The sequence below is a fragment of the Canis lupus genome, chromosome 32 (assembly GCF_048164855.1).
Source record: "Canis lupus baileyi chromosome 32, mCanLup2.hap1, whole genome shotgun sequence".
Classification (NCBI taxonomy): domain Eukaryota; kingdom Metazoa; phylum Chordata; class Mammalia; order Carnivora; family Canidae; genus Canis; species Canis lupus.
Window position 1 is genome coordinate 37,827,787 of NC_132869.1, and position 25,897 is coordinate 37,853,683.

General features: G+C 37.1%; 1 protein-coding gene across 4 annotated transcripts in view; it reads right to left on the reverse strand.

Annotated features, from left to right (window-relative positions):
* The window catches only part of UACA (uveal autoantigen with coiled-coil domains and ankyrin repeats), a 91,484-nt gene that overhangs the window by 17,555 nt on the left and 48,032 nt on the right, over window positions 1-25,897 (reverse strand). For all 4 annotated transcript variants that reach the window (XM_072809440.1, XM_072809438.1, XM_072809439.1 and 1 more), the window contains exons 2-13: window positions 25,426-25,559; window positions 20,702-20,790; window positions 17,410-17,474; window positions 16,347-16,404; window positions 12,886-12,956; window positions 12,680-12,786; window positions 10,091-10,272; window positions 8,702-8,739; window positions 5,522-5,590; window positions 2,478-2,585; window positions 1,704-1,736; window positions 1,135-1,233 (exon numbers count right to left, since the gene is read on the reverse strand). In XM_072809440.1, coding sequence (XP_072665541.1) covers window positions 1,135-1,233; window positions 1,704-1,736; window positions 2,478-2,585; window positions 5,522-5,590; window positions 8,702-8,739; window positions 10,091-10,272; window positions 12,680-12,786; window positions 12,886-12,956; window positions 16,347-16,404; window positions 17,410-17,474; window positions 20,702-20,790; window positions 25,426-25,559 — 1,053 coding nt within the window. The remainder of the gene's footprint in view (window positions 1-1,134; window positions 1,234-1,703; window positions 1,737-2,477; window positions 2,586-5,521; window positions 5,591-8,701; window positions 8,740-10,090; window positions 10,273-12,679; window positions 12,787-12,885; window positions 12,957-16,346; window positions 16,405-17,409; window positions 17,475-20,701; window positions 20,791-25,425; window positions 25,560-25,897) is intronic.

The following is a 25,897-nucleotide window of genomic DNA, read 5'->3' on the forward strand; positions in this document are numbered from 1 at the left end:
TCCCAGCACTCTCAGAAGCTTCTTCACGCCCCTAGTCGGTAACCGCTCACCAAAGGGTGGCCTCTACTCTGACCTCCATCACCACAGATTAGTTTTGTCTGATTCCAAATTTCGTAAAAATGAAATCATGAAATATATACTCTTTGTATCTGATTTCTTTTCAGGCAACCATCATGTCTTTACATTTTTTTTTTCACCACTGCACACATATTTTTCATCTCCAAAGAAAATAATTGCTTTTCTTATGTACTTTGGGGTTATAGTACCCAGTAAAGATAAAAGATTCATATTGAATTAGCCACTTTCTTCAGTAGCCCCAGGGATGAACAATATTTATTAAAATATTCATTATGGCCTTGCAAAACAAACTTTGCAGGTGAAAAACTCCACTCTTCAGGAGAGTGGGCATGTCAGGGCAGGAAGCATGGTCGTGAAGGAAGCAAGTGTGAGGAGGCTTCTAGGTACTGGGTGTATTCTACTTTTTGATCTTGGTGTGTTTGACTTGTCAAAATTCTTCAATGTACACACTTTAACATGTGCACTTTATAATGTACACTGTATTTCAACAAAAACTTTTAAAAATACCACGACTTTGGAAAAACTAAGAGCTAACTGATTCAACTAAAGCTGAGTATATGAACTGAGCCTTACTGATACACTACTCTCAACCAAGCATTGTAGTTAATGCATACACACACAAAACCCTTTCTGAGATAATCCTGGAAACACACTATTCATTTGACACTTTGTTCTTGTCACCAATCCTGGAAATACGCCATTCATTGTTTGACACTTTGTTCTTATCACCATCATAAACATTGCAAATAAGAGTGTGAAGTTCTATAAAGGTAAAGACAAAGAGGAAGGCCAGGGAAGAGGACAGGGACGAAAGGGAATGCCCAGCCCACGAAGGTCAGTTCAGTGGTCTCAATTAACCTTTGCAAACTACTCTGTGGAGAAAGGCACCATCACCCCAATTTTGCAAAAGCAGCAGCAAGTTCAGAGACTTTAAATAAACTGCCTGAAGTCACACAATAAGGAAGAAAGTAATCATTCAAATTCAAGCCTGACTCCAAGCTCCTTAGCACTGCCCATAATGTGTTATACAAAATAATTTATTTAAGCTTTCTATACCTCAAAATATTTAAATCTGTTTTTCAGAGACTCAATAGTTCTTAGGCTTTCTTCATGTTGCTTTTCTTTAGCCACCAAAAGAGACTTCAGCTTTTCTTTCTGAAATGGAAAGGAATGAACATAGAGCAAAATCACTATGTGCAACTGAGTTAAAAATGTGTTTCAGAAATGTGAATTAGAATTACTTTGATTTTTTAGTATTTTAAACTATTAGTAGAGTTCAAAATTTCTACAAATATACTAATAAAATATATAATATATACAAACAATACTGTGAAAATCACATTTCTGCTGGTTGTTTCAAATCTTAAATTTTCAGACATTTTATTTATAATGTTTAGAATTTTACACCTTTTCATAAAAGGTTTCACAGAAAATGAGGCATTCAGAGGCAATAACAACAAAATGCCATGCTTCTGTACTTAAAACATATTTTTATAGTCACAGTAGGTTTTGTTTTTCCCTTTAATCCTTGTGCCCATCCCAATTCAGGACTCAAACCTCTACAGCAATATCATCTTCAATTTACATAACATTTTACAGCTTTAGAGTAAAATCTATCATCCTACCTCACTTTCCAGATCATCAGCAACCATCACTTCCTAAATTTAAAAAGAAGAAATGTATTTTCATTAGTGAAAGTTTATTTTTAAAGGCATGAGCTCAGTGAATATCTTTGTAAAAAACTGGCACGTGTCTTTAAGATTGCGAACACGGGGGATCCCTGGGTGGTGCAACGGTTTGGCGCCTGCCTTTGGTCCAGGGCGTGATCCTGGAGACCCGGGATCGAATCCCGCGTCGGGCTCCCGGTGCATGGAGCCTGCTTCTCCCTCTGCCTATGTCTCTGCCTCTCTCTCTCTCTCTGTGTGTGACTATCATAAATAAATTTTAAAAAATTAAAAAAAAAAAGATTGCGAACACGGACGTAAGGAGAAAATGTCTCTGGATGACCAATTCTGTGGTCTGAGCTGTCACTCGTTCCTCCCACTGACCACGTTCAAAAGCACTTTGATTCTTCTGAGAACCCATTAGTTATCAACTCCTTAATCCTCTTCCTCACATCTTTCGTCTACTCCTCTCTCTCCAACCCTCCAACCATGGTTCAGTGCTTTGCTATTACCGTACACTAACAGTATTCCCTATTCTTATATGTGACACTGAAAGTTTCACGTAAAGATCCCAGTAAGATAGAACTTTCCTCAAGGGCAGTGACCTGGTTGTACTTCCTTTAGCATCTAGCACCATGACTTGACGTGGCAGGTGATCATTAATGATTTGTTATCAATGATGATCACGGATAGTAAAACAGTTTTTAATTTTTTAATATTATGTAGATTATTTACCTCATTCAGCTGTAGTTGTAAACCATTGACTTTATCCAGTAATATTCTCTGTTCTTGCTGAATTTTTCTCAACCTGTCTTTCAAATCTTCATTTTCAATCTCCAGCTCCTTAAATAGTAAAGATAACAGGTGCTAGACCAGGCTTAACAGAGCAATTCTTATGGAAGAAATTTTTAAAAGAAGTTTGTTATCCAGTACAGATATATACATACATAAAACAGCTTTAAGTCCAAAGACACGATAGTTTCAATGACATTGAAATGACTTAAAATTTATAGATCAGAAATAATATACACGCATACTAGTTTTATAGAGATTTGCTTTACTGTGCTTCGCAGAGATTGTGTGTGTGTGGTTTTTTTTTTTTTCTTTTTTTACAAATCGAAGGTTTGCGGCAACCCTGCATCAAGCTAGTCTATCAGCACTGTTTCTCCACCATCATTTGCTTACTTTGTGTCTCTGTCACATTTTGGTAACTCAAAATATTTGAAACTTTTTTTATTATGATATTAGTTATGGTGATCTGTGATCAGTGATCCTCAAAGATACTATTATAATTGTCCTGGGGCACCATGAACTGTGCCCATCTAAGATGGCAAATTTAACCAATAAAGGCTGTATGTGTTCTGACTGCCCTACCCACTGGCTGTTTCCCCACCTCTCCCCCTCTCCTCAGGCCTTCCTATACCTTGAGACACACAGTATTGGAATTAGACCAATTAACAACCCTATAATAGCTTCTACGTGTTCAAGTGAAAGGAAGAGTCACACATCTCTCACCTTAAATCAAAAGCTAAAAATGATTAAACTTGGTGATGAAGGCATGGAAAAGGCCAAAAGCTTGGCCTCTTGTACCAGTTAGCCAAGTGGTGAATGAAAAGAAAAAGTTCTTGAAGGAAATGGACAGCGCTACTCCAGTGAACAAATGAATGATAAGAAGGCAAAACAGATTTACGGCTGATTTGGAAAAAGCGTGAGTGCTCTGGAGAGAAGATCAAACCAGCCACAACATTCCCTTAAGCCAAAGCCTAATCCAGAGCAAGGCCCTAAGTCTCTTCTATGAATTCTATGAAGGCTGCTAACGAGACATCCATTCTGCAGCCTATGGCTCAAAGAGTAATTTCAACTTTTAAGGCTTATTATTCAAGAAATACATTTTGTATGGCCACCTGAGATGGAGATTCTTCTGATGGATCTGAGCAATGGAAAATGAAAACCTTCTGGAAATCTAGATGCCATTAAGAACATTTTTGATTCATGGGAAGAGGTCAAAATACCAACATAAGCAGGAGTCTGGAAGAAGTAGATTTCAACCCTTATGGAGGACTTTGAAGGGTTCAAGGCTTCAGTGGAGGAAGTAACTACAGATGTAGTAGAAATAGCAAGAGAACTGTAATTAGAGGAGGAATCTGAATATGGGATTGAATTGGTAGCAAATTCCATGATAAAACTAATGGCTGAGGAGTTGCTTTTTATGCAAGAGCAGAGATGGAATCTACTTCTGGTAAAGATACCGTGAGGATTATTGAAATGGTGAGAAAGGATTTAGAATACGACATAAACTTAGTTGATAAAGCAGCAGGGTTTGAGAAGATCTTCATTTTGAAAGGAGTTCTACTGTGAGGAAAATGCTGTCAAACAGCACACTACCAAGAAAACTTTTGTTAAAGGAAGAGTTCATCAATGTGACAAAATCCGTTGCTGTCTTATTTTAAGAAATTGCCACAGCCACCCCAACCTTCAACAACTCCCCACCATCAACATCAAGGCACCCCTCTATCCCCAGTAAAAAGATGATAACTCACTGAAAACTCCAATGATGGCTAGCGTTTTCTACCAATAAAGTGGTTTTTTTTTCTTTAAAAAAAAAAAAACATTTAAGTAATCTGTACACCCAATGTGGGGCTCAAACTTATGACCTCGAGATCAAGAGTCACACGTTCTTCTGACTAAGCCAGCACCCCAGCAATAAAGTATTTTTAAATTAAGGTATATATATATTGGTTTTTTAAAATATAATACTACCACATACTTAATAGACTACAGTATAATGCAAACATAACTTTTATATGTACTGGGACCAAAAAATTCATTTGACTTGCTTTATTGCGATATTTGCTTTGCTGTAATATTTGCTTTATTGGGATGATCTGGAACTGAACTGCAGTGTCTCTGAGGAGTGCCTGTAGAAGATTATGGTCCTATGCTATCTAACTAATACAAGTATATACAAGACAGCAAACCACCATGATTCTAATAAAATAAATAAAAGCATCACCTGGAAACAGAATATGCCATTTTAACTTTTGCTTAAACCTCTCAAGTTTATGAAAGTGTCCTAATGCTTTTACTACATTAATTATTTCAGTGCTCTGATAAAACATTTAAGGCTCCAATTTAGGGCTAGAGTTCACTTTCTTAATACTACATAGTAAAGTATAAAAGCCCAAATAAAATGCTTTTGCCTTATCATATGGAAAACAGCTACGTGATTTATATTTTAATGGCATTTCAGTCACAGACCATTTCATTATGGAATCCTCCTCCGACATAATCCATATAATAACTATTTTCTGAACACTCTGACGAACATAAAATGTATGGTTAAACAAAGTGGTTTCTTCTCATCAAAATAAAAAAATGCTTAAACAAAATAAATATTCATTTACGTTAACAATAACCATCATTTTTCATCACAGTACTTAGCTTTCTAAAATGAATACAAATTTAGGATTTATGGCCCAAAACAGATATATTTAAATCAATAAAAAAAAGTTATATAAAGTTGATAAATGATTTGCTTCCAGATACATACTAAAATAATACTTTCTGTAAGATAATGGGACACAAACATTCATATTAAAAATCAATTCTTTTATAAGGGATTGGGCAAGAAAACAGAATCACAAAATATAGCAGGCTGTCCTCCCTTCCGCTGCCCATTTATTTCCCCCACATTCCCTGCTCCTTCTCTTTCCATCCTACCCGACTACAAACAACATTGCAATCCTTTACAAAGAAGATACCATTTTTTTCCTTCTTACCTGAATGTTTCGATGCTCCCTCTGACTTGACTTCACATTTACTTCATCTAGCATGTATGGCAAATTTCGCTTTGGCAAAATATGAGAATACATGTTAGCAACTATGAAAATACAGAAAAGTACATTTTCCTCAGTAGGCAACATATCCAATTAGGGATCTGCAGCTTATCCAACATTAAATTTTGCTGTACATAACACAAGGTGGCAGTGTTTGCACTTAAAACTCCAAGTGGAAAGCATCTTTAAGGATAGAGGTTTTAAATAAATCGAGTGTAATTGATTTCAAAATACTAAGACATAATAAAATTTAAAATCCTTACTGTTAAGAAGGACTTATTTTAACTAAAGTTACCAAGATTTAAAAAGTAGAATTTGTACTAGATATAAAACTAAAGTTGAACTATATAAAGCATCATCAGCCATTCCCAAAGGAAAAATCTAGTACTTAAAAAGGAAGAAAGGGAGTTATATTAACTTTGAAAGGAAATATGGAAATCATTTATTTCCTTATGCACTGATAAAATATCAAAGGTATGATAAGAAAGAGACAGACAATCCTCTGACCAGCGCTATATAAAAAAGATCTCTAAATGACTTGGTTCAGTACATGCTCTGTTTTGTACACTTACTGCTTTGAAATCTTACTCCAGCCTAGAGATTTGCTTTAATAAAAACATAACACAATTATTAAACAAGAGAGCATATAACCTTCTTCTGGCCCAAACTGACATTTAAATCTACATAACAATTTAGAAAGCTACTGTCTTTCTTTCTGAGAGCTTAAAAAAAAAAAAGTGCTTTAATTCTCCAAGAAATTTTTTTTATGTTTTGCATTATATGTTGAGTTTTGTTTAACCACGTGTTTTCACTATCATTCAAATGAGTTTGTATTTAGAATTAGGTTGCATTAGAAAGATATTCCATACCCATGACTTGGCCCAAACTATATTTCTAGCCTAATTCCTTCCAGCAAAGGACTGTTCTTTGTGTGGGATCTGACCCATTTCCTCATTCTACCTTCATCCCCGCTGCCTTCCCTTCAGAGGGTCCTTCATCATCTGGCAATTGCTTATGTCACCCGCCTCTCCTCCTTGGTCATGTGCAGATCACTCCTCCGTGCTGACCTTCTACTGCCCCATGGATGTGTTAAACATAGTCCTATTTCAGGGCACTGGCACCTGCCCTGCCCTCTGCCCATGAGGCTTCTCCTACAGAGCCCTGTGGCTCCCCTCTTGCTTCCTTCAGGCCTCTCTGCTCAAATGTCACTTCCTGAGGAGGCCTCTGCTGACTGCATCATCTAAAATAGCTCCCTGCTTCTCCCCTCTTCATCCCCTAATCCTGTTCCACTTCTCTTCAAAGCAGATGCTATGATACCAAATACTAGCATTTGCTTATTGTTTTCATTTCTCTCAGTAGGCTGGGAGCAACAGGAGACAACAACTTTGTACACTATGATCCTCTAGCACTTAGAACATATACTAAGTGCCCCACAGAGGTCTGTTAAGCAAATAACCGAATAAATCTCTTTAAAATTTAAATTCAATTAATTAACATATAATGTATTATTGGTTTCAGAGGTAGAGCTGAGTGATTCATCAGTCTTATACAACACTCAGCGCTCATTACATCACGTGCCCTCCTTAATGCCCATCACCCAGTTACCCGTCACCCCATCCCTCAGTTTATTTCCTCAGTGTGTTAAGAGTCTCTTATGGTTTGTCTCCCTCTCTGATTTTGTCTTGTTTTATTTTTCCCTCCCTTCCCCTAAGATCCTCTGTTTTGTTTCTTAAATTCCACAAATGAATGAGATCAAATGACAACTGTCTCTGACTGAATTTGAGTAAGTCTTATTTTAAAAACTATACTGTAGTCTTCTTGATAACAGGGACTATATGTCCCTTAGTACAGGAACAAATCCTATTTACAGCAGATACTTTAAAACGTATTCAACAAAAAATGGAAGTACTGAGTGTTACCACTCCTAGCAGAATATTAACTCTGTGTATTCATTTAGATACCTCCTAGAACACTAAGTAGAATGCCATTCCCACATTAATACTCAATGATTCTTTATTTTAAATATATGTATATTTCGGAAATCACTTTTCTCTGATCCCATGTAAGATAACTGGCACAGACATAACATGGTGCATTTTTTCCCACTCTACTTCCACTTAGGTCATCTGAGGAATGGGGGAGAAGGTGGAAAGGGCTGCTCCAGATAGAAAGGTAAGGTGACAGCAGACATGACCCATGCATGAATGTATTACTTAATTCTGATGGACTAGAGAGGAAAACATGCTCTAATATAGCTTTCGGATTCCGGTGAGAGGTAGAGGAATGATGTGCAGAGAGAATGATGATCAGAATTTCTCAGAAGGTACCTGATTACTCTCCTCAGGGTTTGGAAGTGCTCAGGTTCCTCTCACTAGAGAAAAGCTGAAAGTCTGGAAGGGAACAGCCAACAGAAGAGGAAAGCTGCCTACACTAGCTCTTGAGCAAGATGGTGACAGTGCAGTAAACCAGCCCCACTTACGCTAACCTGAAGAGATTAGGGGAAAACAATAAGACATTTACTGAGACTAGGTGGGACACAAAACCAGGGTTACATAGTGATTTGATAATACAACTAGAGCAAAGTATGAATTACTTCATGTACTGTGTTTTTTCAAAGTCCTTTTAAATAACAAGGCAAAAGAAGCACAAAGAAAGCAAACTATTAACAGTGGTATTGAAATCACAATATTAATCACTTTTGATTTGTTTTCTTTATTTTTTACAGCATTGGAAGAATTTTCCAGGAACAGTAAACATTTCACTCTATTAGTAGGGGGGAAATGTTTATGTTTATGACCTGCTAGGCTAAAATTCATAATTTAAGAATCTCAACAAAGTACAATATCTCTTATTTGAAAGGACTAGATGTTCAAAGTCAGCAATCAGGAGGCTATTTATTTCCTATTGGATATACTCTTTATATTACTGTACTTGAGATCCACAGTCTCAAGCTGAATGATTACATCAAAGCCTCAGGATCTTAATACCAGGGTTCTACATGGGCATGATTGAGCAGAGAAAACAGCATGCACTTAAGCCTGAAACAGTTACATTTAATCATTAACTGATAAATACTTTACTGAAATTGCAAAATATATACAATTTTTAAAAATTAAGATCTACCTGCTGTAAAGATGGTCCTTTCTTCCAAAGTTCTCTCCCTAAAGATTTAGAGAGAGAGAAAGAGAGAAGAGAGGGAAACAGTAAAAGAGCAGGTTACCTTGGGTAGATTACAAATCATGGATTCCCTAACTATACAATTGAGTCATTAAGGAAATCACTTTTAAACTCCCCTCTAAAGCTTACTACTTTACAGTTAAAATGACAATGACTTATTTTTACCTGTCAAATTACAAAATTATTAATTTTTTTTTTGCTATGACTACATCTACGTAGATAATATTCAATGCTAGGAAGGCAAGGCAATTGCAAAATACAAAATTTTTAACACTCGAGAATTGGAAGGCAATTTGTCAATATATATCGAAAGCGTAAAATGAGTATTTCCCAAAACCCATGATTCAATTTCTAGGAATTGATCCTAAGACTATAATAAAAATATGCTAAAATATGTGTTCATAACAACAGTCATTAAGTTTTTATACACATTAGCAAAAACTCTAAACAACTTAAATGACATGTACAGAAAACTACTTAATTACATTAGACTTTAATATATGGAATTTTATGCATTAATAAAAATCATACTATTGACAAAATATTTATGAGGGAAAACCCTTCAAAATTTATTACACAAAAAGTAATCTGCAACTTACTACATGTGACCTCAACTTCACACATAGGGAAAAGACTGGAAGGATATTTCTCTTTAAAAAAAAAAAAAACATAAAAAAAACTATTTGGTACAGATATCTGATAAATACTAGTTGAATATTTTATTTTATTATTTTTTTTAAATGTTTATTTTTTTTATTTATTTTTTTTTTAATTTTTATTTATTTATGATAGTCACACACAGAGAGAGAGAGAGGCAAAGACATAGGCAGAGGGAGAAGCAGGCTCCATGCACGGGGAGCCCGACGTGGGATTCGATCCCGGGTCTCCAGAATCGCGCCCTAGGCCAAAGGCAGGCGCCAAACCGCTGCGCCACCCAGGGATCCCTAGTTGAATATTTTATATACATGTTCAAACAATGATTCTTTCTTTTAAAACTTTCTAAGTATAAAAGCCAAGCACTGCAACCCTCCTCATCAAAAATCCGGATACATATTAGTAAAACACACTTGATTTGGCTCTTTCTCCCCATTTCTTAACTTACTCCATAGTACGGAGGCTTTACTTGATAAACTAGCCAACACACGCAACATGCACAGCCTCAAAGCAAATGACTGCCACAATACAAATACACAATGCCATGGCATAGAGGGAGATAGACCAGTGATGTGTGGCATTAAGGAATGCTTTGCTTCTTACCAACTGCAGTTCCACCATCTGAGTCTTTAAAAGCTGCTCTTTATTAAGCTAGGCTTTTCTAGCTACTTTGCTACCTACCTTTGTTGGTATTTTCTGACGCAGTCTTCAATAAAGTTAGAATGTCCAGATTGTCACCAATTCTTGCATAGTAAGAACTATCATGGCCCAAGGCATCCAGCAGGCTTACATCAGCACCATTTTTAAGTAAGACTTCTACAGCATCCTTACAACCATACTCGCAACCAAGCATGAGAGCAGTTCTAAGAAGGAAGACAGAAGCAATAAAAGACCTTGAGAAGACCCAAGAAAATATTTCAGAAACATTCCAGAAGTCCCCTTCCTAAAGAATAGATACTACTTTTAAAAGTCATACTTGTTATACAGATTTTACTTCATATTTTTATCTTGCATCAGCTTACATACATTTGTTACTTCTACTACCAAACTAATCTCCTTTATTCCAGTCCTTCCATGTTCTACAAGTTACCACAAAAATCTTCCACCACTGATAAGGTCACCCCAACTGCTTAAAACCTATAGCTATAAACCCAAACTATTCAAGTCCCTTCATGAACTGAATGAAACTCATCAAGCAAACCTCTTCAACAAATCCAGATTCCAGTTCTGATTTCTCTCCTCAAAAGATCTTTCCTTCTCCTAACTGGAGACCTTCATATCTTCACACTTAATTTTAAATCCTGCCTCCTCGATAAACCTTTCTTAATTATCCCCATTATCATGGACCACTGGTTTATTTTGCCCTGACAGTATCATCAGCACTGAAACAATTAAAAGTACAAATAGCAATAATACCATGTAAACAATTGAATCATCATGGAAATTTAGAAGGACCCCTGAAATTATTTTGTCCCATTCCTATTTTAATTGTTGAGGAAACCAAAAAATATCTAATGAAATGAGGTTGACTTATCCTATATCTAACACAGTCCTTGACTGAAAATATTGGATTTCATAAGGAAACAGATTCTTGCCTTTATTCTATGTATATCCTATTTCTCTTTCATACTTCCCAATAATTACTGGAATACAATTTTATATACACCAGGTACCACCAACAAAGTTGTTTTTTTTTTTTGTTGTTGTTAGGGAAAGATATTACAGATAAAGCAAGAAAAAAACAGAGTTTTAACTTGTTTTTATATTAAAATTTTATTTGAGATTTTAATTATTTCTGAGATTTATTTATTTGAGAGAGAGAGCAAGAGAGCAGTGGGAAGGGGAGAGGGAAAGGGAGAAAAAGTCTTAAGCAGATCCTGTGCTGAGCATGGAGCCCAACGTGGGGTTTGATTGATCTCATGACCCTGAAATTACCACCTGAGCCAAAACCAAGAGTCTGGAGCTCAACTGAATGCACCATTCAGGCATCTCAGATTTTAATTTTTTTAAAAGCCATTTGCTACCTTGCCTATTTAATATACATTTCCCTACCTCATTGTGTGTGTGTGTGTGTGTGTGTGTGTGTGCGCGCGCGCACACGCGCATGTGCGGGGGGAGAGGGGAGCGTTCCAAAGTGCTTAGGAAAACAGAAGATCTATAGAAAAAAAAAATAAGGCATTATACATGGATCAACCCGATCATCCTTCTCTGATCCTAAACTTTATTTTTTAAACCCAATTTTCTCAGTCATGCTTGGAACCAGATTATAGTATCTGCAAAAACAAATGCCAAAAAGCCACTTCCTTAATAATCACATTAATGATTTAATTGCTTAAGAATTTCCTCCTTTGAGAGGTCTGAACAATAAAAACAAGGAAAGCTATAAAATCCGACATCTAAAGACTTTTATTACACGTGTATTTCCAGTGAACTACAAAAAATAGGATATATGTTTAGAAGAATAAAATTAAGTCAAAAGAAACCAACAATTTTACTAGCAATCATTTACAAAATACCAAAAATTTATTATAAATTACTGAAATGCTCCAACTAGGGGATGGGATATATTTCAGATATTCCATTGTCGGAAACATTGTAACTATGAACCTAAGAATTATAATAGAGCACCACCATACACTAGGCCTAGAGGAGAGGAAGGGGAGAATTATGGAAAGTATTAGAGCACGTCTACTAAAATGACATGGAACACAGAAGCAAAAATAAGCACAGTGATCTTCAGGGTGCAGAAATGAACTCGGTTTCAGAGATGGAGACAGCACTAAGCCCAGGCAGGGTAAGGAGAGAGAGTACATCGAGAAAGTCTACGGAAAAATGCCAAGCTTCAGGACACCCAAGAACCTTTATTCTCAAAAGATTCACTAACAAAGAAGCAGACCAGAGGTGTGATTTTTTAAAATTATTCGCCCTCATATCTTATCCAAGCCCATTTTTCATTAAAGATTGTTTTAAAACTTTAAAATAAATAACTGGAATGTAATTCCTCTTTCTTTGGTTTTCTAACCTGAACACAGGCTCCAATCACTGTTTGGATTCCACATTTACCATTTACCCTGTCATCTCCCCCTATTTTCCTCTCCTTCCTTCATCAGACTCTGGGGAAAAAAGAAAGAAAGAAAGAAAAAGAAGTGGGTGCTAATTCCAAGGAAAGAGATATCCAAAGGGGGATGGAAAGGACAAGTCACAGCAGCAGAGTTTCAGAGTCACTGTGAATCCAGCTGGTGTCTGCGGAGCTGTGATAAAAAAAATTACCTGTTTTGTTTGTCTCTGGAATTAATCTCTGCCCCTCGATCTATCAGCAGTTGACAGATTGCTGGCCTACACATCTGAGTAGCCAGAACCAGCGGTGTCCGCCCATCCTAAGCAACAACGAAAATAAAACAGCATTAAGACAACAAATCTCTCAAAACATAGAAGTTAGAATGCATGAGTTGAAATGACAAACATGACTGACTTACCACATCTTTGGCATTCACGGAGGCCCCATGGTCACAAAGCAGCTGTATGCTGGAAGGACAGTCTGCCATTGCTTTGAGGAACAAAGGAAAATGATAAATGGTGAACATCTGTTGGTAAGACACATGGTGCTCTGCTACGTCCATGTAAGGCATAAGCTCTCCAATTTCTAAACTACCAAGCTTCACATCGTCCACTCTCAGTGTAGCATTATAAGTCCCCATTATTGAATATGGCTAAGACCAGATCATTTTATAAATGTTGTATACAATTTACTGGGACCAAGGAATATTGTCACCCTTGCAGAAGACAATATACTGCTACCCTAAATGTAAACATGGAAATAAAGATATTTAAATTTTCTACTTATATTCTTAAATGTGGCTATAACAGACTTGATCCTCGAAGAATTAGCTCAATTTTAATGAATCATATTCAGGTCTTTATAGAAGAATCACAGTAAATAAGGTTCGACTCCTTTAATTCCTATTTCCTTTTAAAAGCAGAGATTGAGATGTCTGGCTTTAATGATGCAAAACAGGGTCATTTTGCTGAAAATTATATTATAAAACCACACACTACTTCCTCTCGACCAACACTAGGGTTCATATTTGTATTATGAAAAAAAATTGTTAACTTCATAAAATAATATTGTTTCAACTCCCCATGAGTTTTTATTAAAAGTTTTTATATTATTATTCAGAAATACTCCCCATGAGTGTTTATTATGAGTTGAGACTAGATCCATAACCACAAAAATATACTGACAAAGTCAGCATTCTTTTGTGTAAAATTCAATAAAATAAAACCAAATATACATAAGAAAATCAAGTAAATTTTCATTTCTGCTGTTTTTAATCCAGCAAGTCGTTTATATAAAATGCAGGATCAATCTTGAAAAAAAAAAAAAGGATAAACTGAAACTGAATACCTTAATTTGGGAATTGTAAAACTAACAACCTTTCAGGTCCAATTAAAAATAAGAATAAAAAAATGTAAAGCATAATAAATTCCAGAGCTACAATATATTGAACCAGTAAAGTCAGTATTAAAGGTGCCATAGCATAGTGGAGAGTGCCAACTGTTCACTAAACCGTGGTCACCCTTTCTTCCATGATAATGAAGCTGTGCTGGGCATACGGGGGCTCACCTGGAGACCACAGTTCCCAGACTCCCTTGCATGCAGGCACGACCACATGCATTAGATCTCACAGTGGAATGTGACAGCAGTGACGTGTGCTATCTTCTGACTCTAGGGCTTAAAAGGAGTGGTTTACACATTCCTTCATGATCTTTCCCCTTCCTACTAGCAGGAAGGCAGGAGTGCCTGCCATCAGCCACAGCTGTATAGACAAGGATAACCCCCCAGGCGATGGTAAAATGGCAAAATGGAAGAAATCCTGGGTCCCTGAATGGCCACAGTGACCAGAAGCACAAGCCAATCTGAACATCAGGACTGTGACATGAAAGAAAGCAATCTGTGGGGGTTTTTTAAGCCAGTGTTATTTTCTGGTGTCTTTGTCACAGCAGCCTAGCCTTATTCCTGAGACAAAACTGCTCTCAGGAGGTAGGTGCTGTTACAATAAATACCTAAATCATATGGCACTGGTTTAGTGATCGGGTACTAGGGAGTGACTAAACATATTTCAGGCTAGAAATCTTGTGATTTTTTTTCATGCTGTGGCAAAACATTTGAAAGAGCTATCATCCGTGATCATTTAAGTGTACCATATGACTATGGAGCCTTTCAAGCTGAAGCAATAGGAAAGAGCCAGAATTTTAGTGCATATTGGGCAGCTGCTTACTGCTTCTAGTAAGGTATGGAAAAGAAACAGAGGATGTCAAGCAAGAACCAGCCAGTTTATGAACACAGAGAAAAGCGAATAGAGAATGTCTAGAAATTTGGGACCTCAGAGATGTGGGGAAGCCAATTGTTTCTCTATGTCAAACAGCAAGATAGCACACTATTGTTGGTCACAACTTTTCTCAAGGACCTCCCAATAAGAATAAAAGAAAAAAAATCTAGTCTCAGAATGAACATCATCGTAAGAAAAAAAAAATCATCGTAAGGATATTATAATCCTATTCAAGAGTAGTATTTCAGATGGCTGAGAGGTAGCAGCCATTAGATGAGGAGGCAGAGAGTCATCAGTCTACAAACAGGACAAGAAATAAAGGAGGGTTAAAACTTTATGTTCAGAAAATAACTTTGGAGATGGACAAATAGAAGTGGCTGACCACAAATAAACTAGAAAGCCTACCAAGGTATTATGGGAACTGTATGACCCAAAGTCCCAGAAGGCCAATCTGCTAACGCTCATGACTTTTCCAGCCTTCAGCTGCCTCTACAGTGCTCTTTGATGCACAATTTATCTGTGACCCTAGAGAATAATGGACGAGTAAGAACCTCCCAGGAGGCAGAGCGAGGGCCCACAGAGAACACAGGATAAGGGATCTCTCCTTAAAACCAAAAACCACACAGGGGTCATCATTATGAGGCTCAAATGATAACATATATGAGAATGCTTTGCAAATACCACCACTTTATACAAAAATAAAAGAAAAAAACACCTCGTGTAAAAAACTAAACTATCATAAGAGCACATAAAACATAAAAAGAAAAAAGTTGAAATAAATTAAGGTACCAAAGTTTGAAGGAAATTTGCAGTATATTGCATTTTTTTTGTATATTGCATTTTTAACACAGACCACTTTCATCTACTGCAGATATATTCCATAAACGTGAAAACAGAGGGTAGCTACTTTTCTTTCCTTTGGCTTTCCAGTCAACTGTACAGAATATCAGACTTAGAAGAGTCACATCAGAGGTCAGACTGTGGTATTTAATATCTAACTTTTGTCTCTAAGACACTTGAAGAATAATGCAAATACATTTAAATACACAGTATGATTTTAAAAATCCATGAAATTACTAATATAGATCCTTTTTAAAAATACAGCACGTTACAGTGATATGAAATGTAGCACTGAGGCCTAAACCAACAACTACCACCACCATTAAGAAATGACTACACACCAGGCACTAATTACGATTTAATTATAACCACTTATTGCAGTAGTATTAACTTCATTTTGCAGATGCAAAAAATGATGGTCAGACATGTTAATTAGGCAAATGTACATTTTAAGGAGTAAAGAATCATCTTCCCCTTTCTCCTTCCTACCAATTCCACCCCCACCCCACCCCCCACACACAGTCACAGGGTGCTTGGAGCTCCTTGAAAGCAGGATCATGTTTATTTATCTTTGGACTTTTAGTATCTAGCCAACCAGCCTGTAAACGTTGGCTGAATGAATCTTTTTAAGCTGTACAATCAAACTTCACAATATTCCGTTTCTCCATGAATTATACAAATATATGCATGTTAAAACTTTGAAATTAATTTAAATGCCAAGCTGTTTCAACAAATAAGTGCTATGTCCAAGTGAAACCCTCACTCACCTGCGTCATGAAGTGCGGTTCTTCCCTGCAGGTCTGCATGTTCAGTGGGACAATTGTACTGTTAAAACATAGAAACCTGGTCATCGGGGAGGGTTTTATTTTAAAGTTAAACATCTAGACTCAAATGAACAGCTGTTATTTAATCTTAAAATGTCCCATTTATCAAAAAAGCTAAAGACTACCAGACAACCCACTAAATATTTTGACATGAAACAAATATAATAACATTATACTGTAAATTTGCGTTCTTTACCAAACAGGAAAACATACGGTACATTATAATAGCCTGGGATGTAGGAACTGTTATTGTTTGGTTTTTTATCTCACCAAGAGTTAAAATTTGAACAACTGAATCAGGAGGAACAATTTCGCCTGTGAAACTTAGCAGTAGCGATGTTTCTGGAAATGTAGGATGGGATCCTGTACTTACTTACTAACTTATTTATTAAAGATTTTATTTATTTACTCATGAGAGACACACACAGAGAGGCAGATACGTATGCAGTGGGAGAAGCAGGCTCCCTGTGGGGAGCCCAATATGGTACTCCATCTCAGGACCCTGAGATCACGCCCTGAGCGGAAGGCAGACGCTCAACCACTAAGCCACCCAGGTGCCCCTGGATGGGACCCTTTAACTGAAAACTTTATTCAGCCCACCTGTTCTAGGAATTTTGTAGCTGCCTGACTACAAGTTCAACTAATATTGTGGATATCACATAATCTAAGTGACTGATGTTTATATAGAAATATATAGCTCCTATGCTGTATCACTTTATGTCATAGACCAGACGGCAGAAAATTCCAGTCTCCAGCTAATGTCAACAGGAAGGTCAAGCCTTTGTTATTTATTTTTAATACACTGAGTTATGCGATTCACTTCCCTCAGAGTTTTTTCTTTTTATTGTTCACATTCTTTCACAAATGATGGAAAAGAAATTACGTAAGCTAACAGTCAAAATTAACCTACTATTTTCTTTGATCTTGAATTCCAAAAACACACTGAAAACACATCTATTATTTGCAGTCAAAATAATAAAGCCGAGCTATTAACCACTTTTACTACCTGTAGAAGTTTTTGTAGACACAATGCATGCCCATACTTTGCAGCCAAGTGAAGAGCATTTCTTCCTATAAAAAAAAAAATATATATATATGTATATATATAAAATTTAAGATACACATGAAGGGTTATTTTATTCACAAGTGAATTTTCCATAGAAATTTTTCCAAGATTAGTTGACAGGATACTTATTTTGTAAGCATGCTTGCATTTTGGTTGATATTTTAGTAAGAGATAAAGTACACATCAAAACAATGAAGGTGGAAGGAAAAATTAAACATATAAACCCATAAAGAGCAAGAACTCTTGTCTTACCACTGTATCTCCAATACCTAGAGCGGTGCCTGAGACAGGGTAAGTAAAGTCGACACAGGAAAGAAGGGAGGGAGGGGGAGAAAGTGGAGGAGAAAAAGAGAATGGGAATAGGAGGGCGAGAAAGATACATAGATTTCTGATAACATTTCTGAACAGGCAGTATGAACACTAAAATGCAGGAAGTTAAGAGACTGAAGGAGCCTCGATGTCCATCAAAAGATGAATGGATAAAGAAGATGTGGTCTATGTATACAATGGAATATTACTCAGCCATGAGAAACGACAAATACCCACCATTTGTTTCGACATGGATGGAACTGGAGGGTATTATGCTGAGTGAAATAAGTCAATCAGAAAAGGACAAACGTTATATGGTTTCATTCATTTGGGGAATATAAAAATTAGTGAAAGGGAATAAAGGGAAAGGAGAGAAAATGAGTGAAAATATCAGTGAGGGTGACAAAACACGAGAGACACCTAACTCTGGGAAATGGACAAGGGGTAGTGGAAGGGGAGGTGGGCAGGGGGTTGGGGTGACTGGGTGACGGGCACTGAGGGGGGTACTTGGCGGGATGAGCACTGGGTATTATGCTATATGTTGGCAAATTGAACTCCAATAAAAAAATTTTTTTTAAAGACTGAAGTCAAAGAAACTAAATTTCAACTAAAATTCAAAGTTCACTAGGACTGTGTCTCTGAAAATCAGACAACTTGTTCAAATATAATGTGTATTAAAATGTGCTGTTTTAAAGGAAACAAATCATCTGGAAGGTTAGCTCTGAATACAGAAAAAGGTAAAATTACAGAGAACATTCTACCTCCAAACATTATTTCTCCTCATTGTATTTCTTTACACATACATCTCATTGGATGGTGAAAGATAAAAGGGTGTCACCAGGCCATTCCAGCTTCCAATCTTTCATGCTCTTGCCTTTCCTCTTTCTTCACAATCCTCTTAAAAAAATGATCTAGACCCTTCTGCTAGAAAATAAGTCATTTTATGTTCTGTTCATCCTAGAGGAAGGAATATGCTGACTTCAACTTTCAACTCTCACTCAGTTTTATGTGAGTTAAGTGGATGAAATTTTCCTGGATCTGTTCACTTGTGTGTCCTGACTAATCAGGTTCCAGAAGAAACAGCAGTGAGGCCCAGGTACAACATATTCATTCATACCTAAACACCCTCTAGTTACACATAAGTCAGATGTGATGATTTCAAATTTCACTTTGTTACTGTTCACGGACAAGTTTCCTAGATGTTCACGGACATTTAACACTGTGAAAAGTGACAAGGAAAATGGTCCTTTACATGGAAATTAAGAGAGAGTATGGAGTAGGATGGTGGGGACAGTTCCTAGCGTCCTACACAATGCCACAGAAACTTGGGTCGCATAAAAATGTCAGAGGTCGAGTATTTCCTTAGCAAAATCCAGATCTAGCCACTTGAGATAATGCAGAAAAAAAATTAAGGAAACATCAAATCTAAAGTACAACACTATGAATTACACCCAAGAAGCCTACCTGGTAAGACCGGAGTCACAAACACCTCAAAGCCCAAACCACACTCACTTGAAATCTGGTTATTTTCAACATACTTTCATACTACTAGCAAATAGAGGAGTTAAGATAAAACACGTAAGTTTTTTTTTTTTATCAAATTGCTATTGAATATCTACATCTGGATTATAACAGACAATATTACAGCAAATAAGACAAGGTCCTTGTCCCCAGGAAAGGACAACTCTAAGGACAAAAATAGTAAAACGAATAAATAACAGCAAAAACAAAAGACAAAGAGTTTAAGTGGAGTATGTGGTGATGCAGCATACAAAATGATGTCTGGTGTGCCTGGGAAAGCATTTGAGCTTGATCTGCACTGAAGGAGGGGAGGGCAAAAGTCACAGATTGGCCACTAGGCAAAAATATCCAGAGCAGAAAGAACAGACAAAAAATAAGATAGATACTTAAGTTAGAATCAGAACAATAAATAAATAAAGTCTAAAGGGCTCTAAAAAGGCATATGGTTAGTGTAAAATTTCAACAAATATTCCTCTACATCAATGGAATGCTTTTGTAAGTAATTAACACATTTTTTATTCATTCAAAGGTGGCAGATAGAGTTTGCACTTCAATTCAAAATTTGACATATCTTTAGGTCAAGATTTTCCTCACTGTGATCTCTTTTCCTCTGCCTCCCCTCCATTTCTAAACACAGTGCTGATTTAACTATAATGTATTTATTTGTCTTTATATGGAATCACAGGATAAAATATTAAAGTTGTTAAGGAGATTGTCTGTTCTAGGTCACCTCCGTATTTAATTGAATAACGAAGTAGAACTGCAGAGAAATAAGCTGTCAAGAGAACAGAGAATGGTTAGCCTGAAAAAACTAGAATGCTCACTGAAGAAAAGCAATAGCTATATTCAAATATTTAAAGGTCTACCTTGTGACATGTCGACAAACTTATGCTGTAAGATTTTTAAAAAGACAGACATGGGTATAACTAAGTTTAAGCAGAAGGCACAATAAGAAACAGACTTAAAACTGTCTCCAAGAAATATATAAATATAGCTAACCAGATACAGAATAGGTTTCCTTGTAAGGCATCATGGTTAGGGACACAGACTCTGACCGCAGCTCATCCGGTTACTGAAGGGCTGGCCCAGTGACTCCCAGCCTCATTGGGACTGCGTGAGGATAGAAAGAGTTGCTATATGTAAACAGCTCAGCAGAGTAGCATGTACTGTGTCAGCTCTTCTTGTTATGGTCATTATTGGGAAGGCTCTTCTGGTTATGAGGCAGTTAGCTCCCCATCAGGAGAAATGCACAACTAAATATCGAATGACCTCATGATAGCATGGATTCACACATTCAAAAGTACATGAGTATAAACTAAAGGGCCTCTAGAGGTTCTTCAAACTCTTGAGATTCTAAAATCCTCTAATACTGATTTCTGTTTTGTAACTGACGCAAACCTACCTGCAGTGTCACTGGTTGTAATATCAACTCCATGTATAAGGATGGCATTCAAACATTCAAGATTCCCCTTTGAGGCCACAACATGGAAGCTAAACAAGAAGAAAATATTTGTTATGCCATAGAAACTACCAAACGTCAACTTAAATGTTATACTAATGTCACCTTCTATTCGACACACACACACACACACACACACAATTTTAAAGGCTACATTAAAACAACTATATATTTTATACCAGAAAAAAGAAACCTATCCCTTATTCTGAAAAACTAATTTTAACCCAGATTTACATAAGGAGCCAATACTGTCTAGAAGTACCTTAGAACCAATGGAATATTTCAACATTCAATAGTCTTTTTTTTTTTCCCCTAAAGATTTTATTTATTTATTTATTCATGAGACGGGGGAGGGGGGCAGAGGCAGAAGGAGAAGCAGGCTCCATGCAGGGAGCCTGATGTGGGACCCGATCCCGGGACACCAGGATTACGCCCTGGGCCGAAGGCAGGCGCCAAACCACTGAACCCCCCAGGGACCCCTCAATAGTCTTAATAACAGAAAATTTACACCATGATACCATTAACTCTATAGCTTATTATTATTCAGTGCTGAATGTACTGGTGCTGGGGGCTTGATAAATGCAGTGAAAATTTTCTATTAGATTATTTTGCTTCATTTCAAATATATTGAAACTGCCAGAACAAATGAAGTTATAGCAGAATGCTAAGGCCAAAAACAGATCCAAACATTTATCCCTTTTCTTTAGAATGATCAAATTAAACCGTACATAGAAAAGCCTTCAAAACAACAAACTAAGCTACACTTGAAAAGCTGTAAAAGACCTGGTGTCATCTTCCCCCAAAGCACCCGCAACTACCACCTAATTTTTCCCTTTGTTCATAGACCCGTATGAGTGGGCCAAGTTTTACACAAACAGCCATGACTATACAAGCTTGTTAATAAGGCAAGGAAAGCCTGCTTAACTAATCTTAAGCCATCGGGTATTCAAGATACAAGAGAAAATATCCCTTTGTTTCTTTGATCACCTAATACTTTATTAATCAACAAACATTTACAGAAATATCCTGTGTGCCGTAAGAATGGACAGGGACTGATGGACTATACTCGACCAAATCCAAAGTGGTAAGTGAAGACAGTAAGGTTTGCTGACAAAGGATGCTGACTTCAGGTCAAAATAAAACTGAACCCTAACCAAGTACAATAACCACTGTGAAGATGCCAGGAGATAAAGGCTGCACGAGTGCTCAGCAAGCGGCCTGGATACAGACAAACTCTGTATCACACTCTCAGGAGGGGTCTTCCCTGACCACCCCTTAGAAAATTTTTACGTTTCCTCATTCCCTGAGATCTTAGTACTCCTGCTTCTCCAATCCTTGTCTTTATTATTCTATACAGAACTACATATTTTCTAATATGAAATGTAAATTCAAGATTTATTTTCTTTATAGTCTACCACTCTCCTCCCACTCAACTATAAGCTCAGCGCAAGCAGGGATTTTTGTCTGTTTTGCTTCCTATTATATTCCCAGACCAACTTACATACCAGACAGATGATGGGCCCTTAAATATTTGACTAACTGAATGCTTAGAGACAAAATCTAGAGGTGGGTTGCAAATCCATTTCTAGATATTACAACACTTACACCAAGTGTCTTGTAGAGACACTTGGCCATGTGTCTCTATTACGATAGATGTGAATACAAACCAGAGACCAAGTACTACTAAGCAAAATAAAGGAAGTTTGTGTACAATTTGAATTCAAGAAACAGAAATAGTGTGTGCACAGGAATCAAGAAAGTTCTCCTTACAGTGGAATTAAATTGCTGTAAAGCTAAGGGTATCAACCTCTCCAACACCAAAATAGAGAACTGTACTATGCAATGCACTGTTAGAACCTTTGAAGAGGGCAGCCTGGGTGGCTCAGCGGTTTAGTGCCACCTTCAGTCCAGGGCGTGATCCTGGAGTCTCAGGATCAAGTCCCACATTGGGCTCCCTGCATAGAGACTACTTCTCCCTCTGCCTGTATCTCTGCATCTCTCTCTGTGTCTCTGTCTCTCATGAATAAATAAAACTCTTAAAAAAAGAACCTTTGGAGAAATGGTAATTTCCTTCAAGCAAAGGTTTTTAGTCTCCCAACAATCTCGGAGGGAACATTTTTTGTTTGCTTGTTTCCCTTTCTGAGCTCAAAATATTTGGAAGCCTTATTTCTTCAAGATAATCAGCATTATGCTGATGATGTACTGAAGGGCAGAAACCGAACAAATCTACAATGCATTATTAATGCTGATGTGCACTTCGGAAGGAAGACATATCGATCACTAAAGTGTTTGCAAAGCATCGTAAAGGAAATTCGAAAACTTACTTCATAGAAATACTCGTTTTCAACTTCAAGTTGTCTTTTTTTTTAAATAAGATGTGTGTTTGTGCTTCCATAGTAAGAAATCCAGGTAATGTGGATGACCTCTGACGACAACTAGAAAAGCTGAATAAACTATAAACATATGTTGGAAGGCATCAGTGAGCTAAGAAGACTGTGAAAAATAACTAGGCCAGGATGCAGGGAAGGGCAAAGACCCAGAAAGGTGAGCTTGGTATTTGAAGCCATTTTTTGCCAAGGTACATGTGCTGATCCCAGAGAAAACAGCTGGGAGGCCAAACATCCTTCTGACAGTCTGAGGGGACAAGGAGACAGGAATTGGCATCTGGCTTTCCAAGTGGCAGCAGAGATTCCTGGTGGATCTGCCCCATTTTGCTTTGGCCATGGGCTTTTCCTCGGAGAGAGGTGAACATGCAGAAAACAAATCCTTGTAGTAACTTTAGCTAGGCTTTAAATATTTCATTTTTGAAGCTGGATCAAGATCAAGAAGCACATGCTACTTTTGTCTTAAATTTCAAAATTAAAAACAAACAAGTCACTCAAAATAAAATTAGTTTTATAATTACTGCTAATAAAGTGTATTTGTAACATGTCCTATACTTGACTAAATATGAAATGCTCTAATTAAGGAAGAACAGAGTTTGAGTTTGTGTGTGAATAGCAAAAGGGAAATATTTTATCCCATGAATCCTAAAAGAATTCTATTTCCTACAGTGAAAACCTCAGAGACTAACACTACTCATACATCCCACCAAACTGAAGCCCATAGTTCATCAAATTACACCAGATGTTTCTAACTCTGGCCCTTAATACAAATAGCTTTACTTAAAACTGAACCTCACACTGAAAAACTATGAACAGAAACTCAAGCAACCATTCATTCAGAACATTCAAAGCACGGATGAGCAGAAGTGAAGAAGTAAGGTTTCACTGAAGATTTTCATCCCAAAGATTTCCTTCATCTTCTAACACCTTGGCGTTTGGGAAAAAAGAAACATGAAAAACAAAGTCGCGTGAGGATATTAAATTTTCACTGATTATAGTGTGAGCCCTAGATATAGCTTAAAATTTAGCAAAACTAGGAGCAGGACTCAAAATAAGCAATGTTTCTGTAGGTATCAAATTGCCTACTTGATAAAACTGAAACAGTATTAAAAACCTGGAACTTTTCAGGGCACCTGAGGGCTCAGTGAGTTACATGTCTGCCTTTGGCTCAGGTCATGATCCTGGAGTCCCAGGATCAAGCCCCACGAGGGGTTCCCGGCTCAGTGGGGTGTCTGTTTCTCCCTCTGCTCCTCCCTCCAGCTTGTGCTCTTTCTCTCTTCTCTCAAATGAATAAAATCTTTAAAAAAAAATGGAACTTTTCAAACTTTATTGGTATTAAGAACTACTTGGTTTTCACGCCATGCTTTGCTATTTTTCCTATACTTAGCTATTTAAGCATCTAAGGTAGTGCTCTACAGCAAACATTAACTATTCACTTCCTAATATTCATTTCTATATTTAGTATCTGGTTTCCAATTATAATATTCTAAATAAACTCATGCAAGACTGAGAGGAATTTTAGGAAATGAGACTTTTCACCTCTAACTTTGGAAGGTTTCCCAGATAAGGTTTTCACTGCTATAATTATAGTGGGCAGTAACAGAACATACACCTACCCTTTAACCCATCCTTGACAAGAAGGAAGTGAAGAAGATGGGGAGGGGTAGGAGGAAAGCTAGCATGGAAACAAGCCAGCAGTCCTTGGTGAGACAAAAAAACAAAGGGTGGGATCACTACCTATGCCTCCCTAAGCCACGCTAGGCATTCTTCTTTCCTTTCTGTTCTGAAAATTCTTATTTAAAATGATTGCCCAAATATAAAAATGGATTAGGAGCTGAGAAAAGTCAGTGTAATTAACAGAGAACTCTTTCAAGACAGAAAACTTGGGTTCACATCCCAGCTCTGTGACTTTTCATGAGATTAGACCAAGTTATTTAACCTCTGTATACTTTTTCCTACTGCTTTTAGAGGGCCCCTGAAAGGATCAATGACGGTAAGAAACATCAAAAAGCCGATAAACAAAAATGCACCAAAGAACCCAGGCTACTGTTTGCCATGGGGCCTAAACAACTGGATCACTTGACAGTATTTTAGTATTCTCTCTAGCTTGGATATCTTTCAAATTGGGAACAGTTATTTGTCCATAATGTTTGAAAGCAATGTCTGAAAGATTTTATAGTGTGGGCTTTGATAAATTGATAAGCTGACAGCCACAATACATGAATTTCACTTGTCTCAAGGGTCTACCCAAATTCTCTTGAGGGAATTATCAGCAATACTTACGCAGATCTGCCTTCCACATCTAGTTTGCCTGGATTGATGCCCTTTTTAGCAAGGATTGAGGAAACTTTTTCTACATCTCCCCTCTCCGCGGCTTTCATCAATCGGTCATCATATTTGTTCCAATCTGCTGCATGCTATGAAAAGGAAAAAAAAAAAAAAAGTAAATGTGGCCTACTCTACTATATTAGTAAGACTTTGTCAAGAAGGAAGGAAAAGAGAAAGGAAAGCAATACTGCATAATATATCACTCAATCTCCATTGCATCCCACATTTCCTTCTCCCTGCTGTGCTAACTTCATGAGAAGAGCCTCTCCAAAACACATGACATTCAAGCAATATTTTAAGTTCTACTTTTGAGAAAAAGCATGTTTCTCATTTTCTCTGTTTTCTTTGCCTTCAGAGCAAAGAAAAGAGATTAATAGCTGTTGAACTCCTACACTGTGCCAAGTTGAGTTACTCAAATGATCCCCAC